This window comes from Oncorhynchus kisutch, linkage group LG11 (assembly GCF_002021735.2).
Source record: "Oncorhynchus kisutch isolate 150728-3 linkage group LG11, Okis_V2, whole genome shotgun sequence".
Classification (NCBI taxonomy): domain Eukaryota; kingdom Metazoa; phylum Chordata; class Actinopteri; order Salmoniformes; family Salmonidae; genus Oncorhynchus; species Oncorhynchus kisutch.
The window spans coordinates 3562824-3577258 of NC_034184.2; the positions used below are offsets into that span (position 1 = coordinate 3562824).

At 43.1% G+C, this 14435-nt stretch overlaps 2 protein-coding genes across 4 annotated transcripts in view; both read right to left on the bottom strand.

Moving 5' to 3' along the window:
• The window catches only part of LOC109900095 (endothelial PAS domain-containing protein 1), an 87087-nt gene extending 84547 nt beyond the window's left edge, over positions 1-2540 (bottom strand). For 2 of the 3 annotated variants that reach the window (XM_020495820.2, XM_031835196.1), the window contains exon 1: positions 2127-2538. In XM_020495820.2, the coding sequence (XP_020351409.2) occupies positions 2127-2152 (26 nt within the window). In that variant the 5' untranslated portion in view covers positions 2153-2538. Of the gene's footprint in view, positions 1-2126 lie in introns of all 3 variants that reach the window. The other variant, XM_031835197.1, reaches the window with a different exon arrangement.
• Positions 2541-4761: 2221 nt separating this feature from the next.
• Positions 4762-14435, bottom strand: part of LOC109898971 (protein kinase C epsilon type) — a 219592-nt gene continuing 209918 nt past the window's right edge. The window contains exons 14-15 of the mRNA XM_031835198.1: positions 12245-12391; positions 4762-10201 (exon numbers count right to left, since the gene is read on the bottom strand). Of these exons, the coding sequence (XP_031691058.1) occupies positions 10052-10201; positions 12245-12391 (297 nt within the window). The 3' untranslated portion in view covers positions 4762-10051. The remainder of the gene's footprint in view (positions 10202-12244; positions 12392-14435) is intronic.

Consider the following 14435-nt stretch of genomic DNA (forward strand, 5'->3'; position numbering starts at 1 on the left):
ACACACACACACACACACACACACACTTCCTAGGCCGTCATTGTAAATAAGAATTGGTTCTTAACTGACTTGCCTAGTTAAATAAAGGTTAAAAAAATAATAGTATATTCTAAGATGACCACCATGTCTCCTGTGTTGTATAAGTTATGGCTAACGGGAACTCCTTCTCTGTGTTGTATAAGTTATGGCTAACGGGAACTCCTTCTCTGTGTTGTATAAGTTATGGCTAACGGGAACTCCTTCTCTGTGTTGTATAAGTTATGGCTAACGGGAACTCCTTCTCTGTGTTGTATAAGTTATGGCTAACGGGAACTCCTTCTCTGTGTTGTAGAAGTTATGGCTAACGGGAACTCCTTCTCTGTGTTGTATAAGTTATGGCTAACGGGAACTCCTTCTCTGTGTTGTATAAGTTATGGCTAACGGGAACTCCTTCTCTGTGTTGTATAAGTTATGGCTAACGGGAACTCCTTCTCTGTGTTGTATAAGTTATGGCTAACGGGAACTCCTTCTCTGTGTTGTATAAGTTATGGCTAACGAGAACTCCTTCTCTGTGTTGTATAAGTGTGTGTCTGAGAAAGCAGACCGAGAGGCGCTCGTCTCATCACTAGACTCTCACAGTGCTCTCCTCAGGGGGCTATGGTGTCTCCATCTAAACATATTACTGAAAGAGCACCCAATACTGATAACACTCCAAAACTAAAGGATGCACAAATCCACTGTCTTCTACTAGGGAGCCAGACGAGATATCAAGGAGTTAAGAATTCAAAGATTTTAAATATATTTTTGAAGACACTGAGCTGTGGGCAGAGTAAACTGACGCTGGTGAACAGTTATCCAGTTTCCAGTGCCACAGGCTGAGGGACAGTGTGCTGCGAGAAGGGCTCTACTGTCAACCTCAGAACTACAGGCTCACCATCAGGCAACACTCAATACACACTATATAGTAGTGTGTGGTAATATTTGTGGTTAAAGGAATGTTTTAGTCCGTTCTCTTCATATGAAGAGGCCACGAGGGTTAATATTTAGTTTTGCTCTGAGGTCTGAGATTAAAGTCGAGGTTACAGGAGTTCTGTGTTTCTATGAATCTTCTGAAACACTCTTACAGATGACGAAACTCTCCCCTTAGCGGTTCACCACTCGAGGGACTGTACAGACTGTATATTTATTATTGGTTGAGTGTTTGAGATGTTCTGTGAAGCAAATAATGTGTGCTACGTCTGTTTAACAGTTGCCGTTTTTCCAACCCTTCATGAGCGTCATGAGCCCTACACACTTAACACACTCTAAAATACAAGAGGTCACAGAAACAGTGTCTGTTTCATTTGAAGATGGAGAAAGGAGCAGCATGCAAAGAGAAATGCATACATGTTTATTTCATTTCACAGCCAGAACAACAGATCACTTACTCTCAGTAAATCTTTTCAGCACTGACATTTTTCTTGTGATTGTGAAAAGACATGTTTTATCTTTTTTACCAAGTAGAATATGTTTAATACCATTATCATGATCAATTATGTATACAACATATGCTAATAGCCTGCAATATAAACAAAAAGTGAGGTCCTTAAATAAAAAACACAAATGTTTTATCAATGTTTAATCAATCAACAGCATTTGTCGACCTTGCTTAATTGATCACGCAGGCTTTAAATAGTGGAATCTACACCATGATGGTCAATATGAAAAATGGGTGATGGTTACTATTATATTCTTCTATTTCATTTCATGTAAAAAAAAAAAAAAAGAGTTGCAGAAGATGGATAATGCTACATATTCACCACCATCTAAAATTACCCCCACAAACCGTGACACCGTTTATGACTGCTAAGTTTGCACTGTAGTGAACTAGACCGCAGCGCTTCAAAATGGTCAAGCAGCGCTTCAAAATGGTCAAGTAGCGTGCCTGTAGGCTACCATGTTACGCACAGTGCGCTTTTATTATAGCGCAGCAGGTGTCCGTTCTGCGAATTTTCTGCGAAATGTCACTCATAGATCGCGAGGACAATAGTTTAATAGCCCTACCCTTTAACGTGTTGATTGTAGGTTTTACATTATACTTTCTAACATAATGTATTAACATGAGAATAAATAAGCCAAACAGGAAATATTTCAAAAATCGACATTACCTTTTCTTGTCCTTATCGGCAGTCATGTTTTCTTTTGCAAAGTTTAGTAACAATTTCCCCGAAAGTCCGACTCAGTCCACTTTCTCAACAATGTTAAAGCAACATAAGACGCACACAAGTGAAACTTATTGAAAGTCAAATTGAGAAAATGTAATTGCTCTTTACGCACAGTCCATTTCATAAACAAGTTGTCCTTCAGAAGTAGTTGGCAGCTGTACAGTCTCAGAACACTGCCAAGGATTGTACAGCCTATTTATTCACCGATTAACAAAAGGTACAATACACAGGCTTTAGCCTACAAATAATTCACAAGTTGGATAATGTCGGGTCTGCCGTCAAAGTTTCCTTAGTCTGCTCAAACTTCTATTCCCGTTCCACCGTACTCTCTCTCTTACCCTCAGCTGGACCGATGACAGTCGCTCAGTCAATCTGACCACAGTGATTGGTGAAAATGCTGTGTAGAACCGCCTTAAATAACCCAACCCCCTACACTGATTGTTTCGCTGTTTTATACTGTCACTGGTAGGTCTACACCTTTGAGTCGACTTGCCCTGTACATTCTGTTGTGTAGGTACATGTCAGTGATGAACTTATTGGCCTTGCATTGTGCAGATAAGTATGTCAACCTCCGATCCTTTTATTTGTTCATGTGCTAGTATGGTGATGGACACAGAAAAACACATGCTTGTCATTCATGCCAGCCAGTTGGGGCCAGTTGGGACATTCAAAGTCCACAGGAGTCTCTGCTGTCTTTAAATATGGTTCTACTAAAAAAATATTTTCCTGAAGAAAAAACTGTTTTAGTCAATGGCTGAGATAACATTGCTTGTTTACCCATTCCGAAATGTTGAGGAAGATGTTTATTTTTTAATTTATTTTTTACATTTCAGATGTGATATACATAGTCTTGTCCATAACTACTGACACTTTGATGAGCAAAAAATACTGTACAATATATTGTATGGGAGAGAGGAGGGAGAGAGAGTCAACAGACAGACAGAGGTGGGAGAGAGAAGGGAAAGAGAGGAGGGAGAGGGAGCGGGAGATGAGAGGAATGGGAGGGGAGGCAGGGAAAAAAGGAGGGAGAGAGAATGGAGGGGTAGAGGAGGGAGAGAGAGAAGGGGGAGAGAGGAGGGCAAGGGGGAGAGCTGAGAGGAGTGGGAGGGAAAGTAGAAGGAAGAGAGAATGGGAGAAGGAGGAGGGAGAGGGGAGAGAGTGACGGAAAGGGTGTGAAAGGGTGGAGGAGGAGGAGGAGAGGGTGGGTGAGGGCGGAGGGGTTGGAGGAGGTTGGGGAGAGGATGGGAGTGGGGGGTGGAAGGGGGAGAGGGTAAAAGAGGGGGAGGGAGAGAGACAGACAGAAAATGAGATAAACAAGAAAAACATCAAGCCTGTGACACTCATCTATTCCAATCGACTGAAATTTATTGATAAAAACGTCAGCTGCTGTGACGTTTCACCTTTCTTCAGGCTGTTAATGGGCTGCACAGGCATCTGATTGGTCAAAAGACCAAAGAGTGAAGAAAAGATCAGAATTGGGCTGCCTGTCTAAACAGCTTTGTGATTCAAATGATTCACCTCAAGGGTTAAACAAGTAAACTGAAGGTTCACTGAGTTGAGGGCAGTAGGTAGCCTATCGGTTAAGAGTGTTGGGCCAGTAACCAAAAGGTCACTAGTACAAATCACTGAGCTGACTAATGAAAAATCTGTTGATAGGCCCTTGAGCAAGGCACTTAACCCTAATTGCCCCTATAAATTGCTGTGGATAAGAGTGTCTGCTAAATGACTAAAATGTGAAAATGTGTTAGGTCACTGTGAACCATTATAACTAATATATAAACTGCCATCCTTCTCAAACATATTTGCTGAATAATGTAGAAAAAAGAAGGAAGGGAAGCGATGCTAGGATACAGAACAGTAGATCAATGTAGATAGAAGGTGCTGTTTGGTAAAGGAGTCTCAGCTTACTGTTGAGAGTTAGAATAATAGAATACACAAGGTGCAACTTCAAAATGTGGTTTTGCATTACCAGTCACTCAATTAGCCAATTTTTAGATTGGTAAATTAGTCTAGCCGCAGCTATCAAAACTTGTAGTAAGCAACCAGGCTGGGGTCCATTGATCATCAGTTTTTCATGTTAAAAACTGCCAACATTTCTCTTCGCCCCATGGCAAAATGAGTAGAATTGTATGAAATGAACTTCACAACTTTGGATGTGGGTACGCAGACCCATGAACAACTGCGGCCTCTCATGAGGAGTTCCGTTTTATTGTGGCCCCCACCCCCATCAAAGTTGCCCATCCCTGGTCTAAATATTCAGTTTCCATGACACTAGTGTGGAATGCAACATTTGCTTTGAAAGGGAAGAATACCCAAATGTGGCAACATCAGTCAATGATTAATGGCACATCGTGTTATCATTTTAACCATGTGTATCTCAGAGTACATTCCAACAATGGTCACTTATGGACACTGTACAGTACTCTATATACACTCAACCCAATCTGGCAATGTAAACAGTGTTTCATAGAGATCTTTTTTACCTTTATTTTAGCAGGGAGTCCCATTGAGACCTGGGTCTCTTTTGCATACATTTTTATTATCACTGAACAGAAATTAGCCCTAAAACAAGCAACTCCACTATTTGATTTGACATCATTATATTTAATAAGTTCCAAAAACCAACAGTACACATTCACATCCTTTGGCACACAGCCAAAATGCTTACAATGACATACAGTAATGAATGCCAAAGGACTTCAAAATAAAACAGCCAGGTGACAAACTGTACATAGAAAGCTTCACAATACAGAAACCAGAAATCCAATACAATTGTCCAGCTTCCCAGACCCAGAATCAGTGTCGTCCTGGATGAAAAGGACATTCCAATAGATATTCTTAAATGAGCATGCTTTTATTACAGAAGTAGTCTCCATTAGGAAACCCAACATGTACAGAGGTACATACAGTAATATAATGGAGGTGGGCCACCGCTGTGTCTTTTATTCTACTGTATGTAACAAACACATAATATTCCGCCAGATGTACTTCTTCAACAATCTACATTGTACTCATTCATCTGCTTCACTGACCTTACAACAGACAAATGAGTTTCCTATGAGTTGTTTTCTTCCTTTTACAAACAGTTTAAAAAGTACACAATAAAAGAAGGACCATAGAAAGTTGGAGTTAAGGATTTTGCATGGAGCATTTTGGACCTCTAGGGACACCTTCCGTATGGGTCGGAGTAGCACGGGCGTCTGCCATCTTACAAAACAAAACACAAATGTCCTCTCTTTAACACTGTTCTCATGTTGGGGGTCATGTGATTAATTGACACGGGTGCAGTTGTGTCAAAGGTGTGGTTGCTTTGGGTGTATGAGCGGCCTTCATGCAGTGGTGTGTGTGGGGCAGGGGTATCAGTATTCCTTTGGGTGTATGAGCGGCCTTCATGCAGTGGTGTGTGTGGGGCAGGGGTATCAGTATTCCTTTGGGTGTATGAGCGGCCTTCATGCAGTGGTGTGTGTGGGGCAGGGGCATCAGTATTGCTTTGGGTGAATGAGCGGCCTTCATGCAGTGGTGTGTGTGGGGCAGGGGTATCAGTATTCCTTTGGGTGTATGAGCGGCCTTCATGCAGTGGTGTGTGTGGGGCAGGGGTATCAGTATTCCTTTGGGTGTATGAGCGGCCTTCATGCAGTGGTGTGTGTGGGGCAGGGGCATCAGTATTGCTTTGGGTGAATGAGCGGCCTTCATGCAGTGGTGTGTGTGGGGCAGGGGCATCAGTATTCCTTTGGGTGTATGAGCGGCCTTCATGCAGTGGTGTGTGTGGGGCAGGGGCATCAGTATTCCTTTGGGTGTATGAGCGGCCTTCATGCAGTGGTGTGTGTGGGGCAGGGGCATCAGTATTGCTTTGACAGTTGATTCCATGATACCGTCACCTATTAACGCTGTTACAACCACTGTTGCTACAGTTACTCCTGCTCCCCATAGCATAATTGCTACTACTAGTAGCACTAGCACTGTTATACATGCTACTAATAATACTACAATAACTACTACTACTACTACTACTACAATAACAACTGCTACTTCTACAGTAGTCATACTATCACTACTACACTACCTCTTCAATTGCAAATAGTCCTACTGTTATGAATCCAACATTTGAAAGTTACTTTCAAGTTTCTACTCTAAAATGGAATGTACAACTTGCAATATTATAACAAACCGACATTGTTCTTTTTGTGTTCTACTGACAGAATATGACAGTAGATTTGAATTTACCTTGATTTGGTGTAGGCTTACAATATCACATACAGTATCTTGGCCAGAGAGTTATTTGGCTTGAATGCATTAAGAAGGTCGATGGTTTCTATAAGCTTCATGAATCCAATAGATTTACTACCTTTGGTAATATTACTGTTCTAAAGAGATATGCTGTAGGAAATGTTGACCTTTTTTTAAAGAGATATGCTACAGGAAATGTTGACCAAATTTAAAAAGAGATGCTGTAGGAAATGTTGACCTTTTTTAAAGACCTTTTTTAAAGAGATATGCTACAGGAAATGTTGACCTTATTTCAAAAGAGATGGTGTAGGAAATGTTGACCTTATTTAAAAAGAGATGCTACAGGAAATGTTGACTTTTTAAAGAGATATGCTATAGGAAATGTTGACCTTTTTTATAGAGATATGCTACAGGAAATGTTGACTTTTTAAAGAGATATGCTACAGGAAATGTTGACCTTTTTTAAAGAGATATGCTATAGGAAATGTTGACCTTTTTTATAGAGATATGCTACAGGAAATGTTGACCTTTTTTAAAGAGATATGCTACAGGAAATGTTGACCTTTTTTAAAGAGATATGCTATAGGAAATGTTGACCTTTTTTAAAGAGATATGCTATAGGAAATGTTGACCTTTTTTAAAGAGATATGCTACAGGAAATGTTGACCTTTTTTAAAAAGAGTTGAGAGAGGGCAAGGAGAGGGGTGGTGAGGTGGTTTGATGGAACACTCTGAAGGAAGCACATAGACATGGCTATCAATGGGGTTAACGACAGGCAAATGAAAACAGCCATGCATACACTGTCAAAACCATACAGAACAACAGCAAAGAGTCAATGGGAGGATGAACAGTGAAGACACCTGGCAAGAAAGCAAAGGAAACCAAAAACAGACAGACAGACATAGAATATTGTACATGGACATTGTCACTTTTTCATATTCTATTAATACACAATAACATCATATGCATAACCATGCAATAGATGATACCTCTATTTCTCCAAGAAGTCCACAGGCTTCTATATACAAGGTGGTCTGAACAGAGGGAAAGACACAGCTATCTGGTGATGCCTTCCCCCACATGATTGTGAGTCTTGTTGCATAGCAGGGAAATCCAGGATTTCAGACACTGAGCAACAAGACAATCCAGTAAAATCACGACAAATAAAACACACAATGAAATAAAACACACAATGAAATAAAACACAATGAAATAAAACACACAATGAAATAAAACACAACGAAATAAAACAGACACAATGAAATGTTAAATCTTCAAGAGGGCCCTTCTCATGAACCCACTGCCTATGTCGCACACGCACAAACAGACTCACACAAACTAGCGTACGTGCAGTATACTTATTGACACACACACACATGCACATGCACACACACTCACACAAACAGACCCGATACATTCAGTTGCATCCCCACCATCACTCATGCATACAAGCACATTTGTCCACATTGAAACCCATGACATTCATTTGGAATACATGAAGCTAGACTACCATAACACTGTGGGCATATCTACAATATGTAACTGATCTGCAGCTACACACAATGGGCATTTGATGTACTGTACATGGACTTGTTCTAATTCTGCCGTCGTTTTGATCTTGAGGAAACTTTCAAACAGGCTTCTTTTTTTATTGACCCTGTGAACCAATTGGTTTTTAGCTTTTTTAAATACAATCATTGGTTCTATGGATTCGTTTTTTTTTGCATTTAAACATGGCAGAGGAGGACATTCTAGTACATCCAGTTTAAACATGGCAGAGGAGGACATTCTAGTACATCCAGTTTAAACATGGCAGAGAAGGAGGACATTCTAGTACATCCAGTTTAAACATGGCAGAGAAGGAGGACATTCTAGTACATCCAGTTTAAACATGGCAGAGGAGGAGGACATTCTAGTACATCCAGTTTAAACATGGCAGAGGAGGACATTCTAGTACATCCAGTTTAAACATGGCAGAGAAGGAGGACATTCTAGTACATCCAGTTTAAACATGGCAGAGAAGGAGGACATTCTAGTACATCCAGTTTAAACATGGCAGAGGAGGAGGACATTCTAGTACATCCAGTTTAAACATGGCAGAGGAGGAGGACATTCTAGTACATCCAGTTTAAACATGGCAGAGGAGGACATTCTAGTACATCCAGTTTAAACATGGCAGAGGAGGAGGACATTCTAGTACATCCAGTTTAAACATGACAGAGGAGGAGGACATTCTAGTACATCCAGTTTAAACATGGCAGAGGAGGAGGACATTCTAGTACATCCAGTTTAAACATGGCAGAGGAGGAGGACATTCTACTACATCCAGTTTAAACATGGCAGAGGAGGAGGACATTCTAGTACATCCAGTTTAAACATGGCAGAGGAGGAGGACATTCTACTACATCCAGTTTAAACATGGCAGAGGAGGAGGACATTCTACTACATCCAGTTTAAACATGGCAGAGAAGGAGGACATTCTAGTACATCCAGTTTAAACATGGCAGAGGAGGAGGACATTCTAGTACATCCAGTTTAAACATGGCAGAGGAGGAGGACATTCTAGTACACCCAGTTTAAACATGGCAGAGGAGGAGGACATTCTAGTACATCCAGTTTAAACATGGCAGAGGAGGAGGACATTCTAGTACAATGAGAAATTTACAGGACAGCTTAAGAAATTACAGATTCATATAATAATATAATTATTTCAGTATCATATACTCACTGAGGAACTAGGATGGTTGACGAAACAGTTGAAAGTCTGATCTATTGCAAGGAGACCATGTCGAACAAGACCCCTGCTCAAAGCACACATAACCCCTGACCTTTAAATCCTTATATAGACAAAAAGTTGACACCGTCACACAAACATTCCCTGTACATTTCATAGTCCACTGGAAAGGGCCTTGAGACAATATGGGGCTGGACTGTGAGGAGCTTTCATCACTGTTATCAGCCCAGGCCAGTGGGGCAAGGGCCAGGCTATATTCAGTGTCAGGGGGCCAATCCTAGGGCCACCCTCCACCACAAGGAGTGTGGTTTGATCCACCACTCTGATCTGGACCAGCCAATAGGACCTTGATAATAAAGCAGATGGGCTTCCTGACCTACTCTTGAATTAAATTGGTTTGTAACTTAGAAAACATCCACTGATGGACAGACAGACAGACAGACAGACAGACAGACAGACAGACAGATACTGGTAGAGCGCTGTAGATGGTCTGGTTTAGGTTTTGTAGTTGGTACTAATCTGAGGCCCTAATGGCTGGAGTTTTATATGAGTGTGTGAAAGTAATAATTTACTCTGTGTGTATTTTATAATTCTGTATGTCTGCATGGGACAAAATACATGGGTTTGCATGTATGTATGTATGTATGTATGTATGTATGTATGTATGTATGTATGTATGTATGTATGTATGTATGTATGTATGTATGTATGTATGTATGTATGTATGTATGTATGTATGTATGTATGTATGTATGTATGTATGTATGTATGTATGTATGTATGTATGTATGTATGTATGTGTGTTTTTAAATTCGTGTGTATGTCAGTGTTCCTGCATGTATGTGTGTCTATACGTGTTTGTTTGTGTGTTGGTGTGTGTGTGTGTGTGTTGGTGTGTGTGCAGGCCTTAGGACAGATTCTCCTCCCCTCCAAAGTAGGAGAAACCCTTGAACTCGTCTTGGTTGATCTGCTTAATAATGGCGTCTTCTACTGGGGTGAGGACAGGTTCCTCGCGAGTGAAGTCCTGGTCAAAGTTGTTCACGTCCCTTTTGGTTTTCTGTACAGGAGCAGGAAGGAAGGAAGGAAGGAAGGAAGGAAGGAAGGAAGGAAGGAAGGAAGGAAGGAAGGAAGGAAGGAAGGAAGGAAGGAAGGAGCATGAGAGTCAGATACTACAGGATGATGACTGCCAAATAATTAGACCTTTTTTGATAAAGTAATGATAAAAGAAAGCTGATTAATATATAGATTTGGATGGAGTGATCACGTTGTGTGATTCGTTGAGGTGCTCATCGTCCCCTCTCTGTGTGAATGGAAACAGGACATACCCTTCCCCTCACTCTCCATTAGGTATTTCATAGTACCCCATGCCCAGCAGGTATCTAGCTATACAGTACATTTACATTTGAGTCATTCAGCAGACACTCTTATCCAGAGCGACTTACAGTTAGTGCATTCTTCAGATAGTTAGATGGGACAACCACATACACTACATGACCAAAGGTATGTGGACACCTGCTCGTCGAACATGCTCGTCGAACAAACTCATGGGCATTAATATGGAGTTGGTCCCCCCTTTACTGCTACAACAGCCTCCACTCTTCTGGGAAGGTTTTCCACTAGATGTTGGAACATTGCTGCGGGGACATGCTTCCATTCAGCCACAACAGCATGTTGGGCCACAACAGCGGGCACTGATGTTGGGCGATTAGGCCTGGCTCGCAGTCCGCATTCTAATTCATCCCAAAGTTGTTCGATGTGGTTGAGGTCAAGTTCTTCCACACCGATTTCAATAAACCATTTCTATATGGACCTTGCTTTGTGCATGGGGGCATTGTCATGCTGAAACAATAAAGAGCCTTCCCCAAACTGTGGCCACAAAGCTGGAAGCACAGAATCGTCTAGAATGTCATTGTATGCTGTCACATTAAGATTTCCCTTCACTGTAACTAAGTGGCCTAGCCCGAACCATGAAAAACAGCCCCAGACCATTATTCCTCCTCCACCAAACATCACAGTTTGCACTATGCATTGGGACAGGTAGAAATCTCCTGGCATCTGCTAAACCCAGATATGTGATTCATCACTCCAGAAAACGTGTTTCCACTACTCCAGAGTCCAATGGCGGCGAGCTTTACACAACTCCAGACGTCGCTTGGCATTGCGCATGCTGATCTTAAGCTTGTGTGCGGCTGCTCGGCAATGGAAACTCATTTCATGAAGCTTCTGATGAACAGTTCTTGTGCTGACGTTGCGTCCAGAGGCAGTTTGGAACTTGGTCCTGAGTGTTGCAACCCAAGGGCCGGTGATTTTTCACCGCTACGTGCTTCAGCACTCACCTGTCTTGTTCTGTGAGCTTGTGTGGCCTACCACTTCGCGGCTGAGCTGTTGTTGCTCCTTGACATTTCCACTTCACAATAACAGCACTTACAGTTGACCAGAGCAGCTCTAGCAGGGCAGAAATTTGACAGACTGACTTGCTGGAAAGGTGACATACTTTGCCGGTGCCACATTGAAAGAAACTGAGCTCTCCAGTAAGGCCATTCTACTGCCAATGTATGTCTATGGAGATTGCATGGCTGTGTTCTCAATTTTATACACCTGTCAGCGACTGCTGTGACTGAAATAGCTGAATCCACTCATTTGAAGAGGTATCCACATACTTGTGTTATATAGTGTATCTAAGTCATAGTAAGTATATTTTCCCTCAATAAAGTAGCTATCAGCAAAGTCCACATAACCATACCAGAGCCCAGGAGTTGTTCCTGGTCACGTTATATGAAGGTTAAATAAAACTAGGTTCCAGAGTTCTCAACATACTATTAGGATTGAAGCTTTGGTGATATTTAGGATGCTGAAGGTTAGAGGTTAATAATGGTGAAGGTGGAACATTAGGGGCCATAAAACCTACAGCATGATATGTTCCCTAAGACCTCAGACACACTCCGGGGTGAAGTCTACCCTAGGTGCAGATCTAGGATCGGTTTCCCCTGCCCCAATCCTAACCTTGACCATTCGTGTGGATAATGCTAAACTGAACCAAGATCAGCATCTACAGGCAACTTCACCCTACATTGTCTGGGCTATGTGTGGTGATACTCACAATGCGAGGTTTGAAGGGTGGTTTGACCCTCTTCTGCTCCAGCAGAACCCAGTCCATCTCCTTGAAGAAGGGATGCACCTTGATGGCCTCCTCCAAGCCCTGGGTGATCACACAGCCCAGACGCTTGTTTGGACTCTTCGTCATGAACTACATGACAGGAAAACAGGATGATGAATAAAGGAGGATGAAAATTAAATGTACTAAACTTACTTGACTTTTTCCCCTTGGCCCCCTTGGGAGCATGAGGCCATGTAGTAAATGCAAGGAAGAGAGAAATGGAGGTAAAAGAGCAAGAGTGAGAGGTTAAGACAGCCAAGTGGTGCAGAGAGGTCTGCTCTGTGGTCATTGTTAAGATAATCCAGAGGTCAGATATGACCATTAGGACCACTGGGCTGGGTAATGTGACCAGTAGGCCAGCTGGGCTGGGTAATGTGACCATTAGGACCACTGGATTGGGGAATGTGACCAGTAGGGCCATTTGGCTGGGTAATGTGACCATTAGGACCGCTGGGCTGAGTAATGTGACCATTAGGAACGCTGGGCTGGGTAATGTGAACATTAGGACCACTGGGTTGGGTAATGTGACCATTAGGACCAATGGGCTGGGTAATGTGACCAGTAGGACCATTGGGCTGGGTAATGTGACCATTAGGACCGCTGGGCTGAGTAATGTGTCCATTAGGACCGCTGGGCTGGGTAATGTGACCATTAGGACCGCTGGGCTGGGTAATGTGACCAGTAGGACAGCTGGGCTGGGTAATGTGACCAGTAGGACCATTGGGCTGGGTAATGTGACCATTAGGACCACTGAGCTGAGTAATGTGACCATTAGGACCGCTGGGCTGGGTAATGTGAACATTAGGGCCGCTGGGCTGGGTAATGTGACCATTAGGACTGCTGGGCTGAGTAATGTGACCATTAGGATAGCTGGAATATGCAATGTGACCATTAGGACCGTTGGGCTGGGTAATGTGACCATTAGGACAGCTGGGCTGGGTAATGTGACCATTAGGACCACTGGGTAATGTGACAATTAGGACCGCTGGGCTGGGTAATGTCACTATTAGAACGCTGGGCTGGGTAATGTCACCATTAGGACAGCTGGGCTTGGTAATGTGACCATTAGGACCGTTGGGCTGGGTAATGTGACCATTAGGACAGCTGGGCTGGGTAATGTGACCATTAGGACCGCTGGGTAATGTGACCATTAGGACTGCTGGGCTGGGTAATGTCACCATTAGGACTGCTGGGTAATGTGACCATTAGGACCGATGGGTAATGTGACCATTAGGACCGCTGGAATATGCAATGTGACCATCATGACTGCTGGGCTGGGTAATGTGACCATTAGGACAGCTGGGCTGGGTAATGTGACCATTAGGACCGCTGGGTAATGTGACCATTAGGACTGCTGGGCTGGGTAATGTGACCATTAGGACTGCTGGGTAATGTGACCATTAGGACCGATGGGTAATGTGACCATTAGGACCGCTGGAATATGCAATGTGACCATCATGACTGCTGGGCTGGGTAATGTGACCATTAAGATAGCTGGGTAATGTGACCAGTAGGATCGCTTGGTAATGTGACCATTAGGACAGCTGGGCTGGGTAATGTGACCATTAGGACCGCTGGGCTGGGTAATGTGACCATTAGGACCGCAGGGTTGGGTAATGTGACCAGTAGGACCACTGGGCTGGTTAATGTGACCATAAGGACCTCTGGGCTGGGTAATGTGACCAGTAGGACCAATGGGCTGGGTAATGTGACCATTAGGACCACTGCGCTGGGTAATGTGACCATTAGGACCGCTGGCTAATGTGACCACTGGGCTGGGAAATGTGCCCATTAGGACCGCTGGCCTGGGTAATGTGAACATTAGGACCGCTGGGGTGAGTAGTGTGACCAAAGGACCAGTGAGACTGATCACAGAGTGAAACAGGCCGGTCCAAGACAAACACGCCTGCTTTACCACAAGGCTTTGCAAACATATAGCTTACAGTGGCCCTTTGCATCCAGAAGGATGCTATCCAGTTTCAGAACTCTGGAGAGACAGACGGCCAAAGTAAATGCAGGACGCGATGGACCAGGAGGAGGAGGCTTAGGAGGAGGAGGAGGAGGAAGAGGAGGCGGAGTAGGAGGAGGATTAGGAGGAAAAGGAGGAGGAGACTTAGGAGAAGGAGGAAGAGCA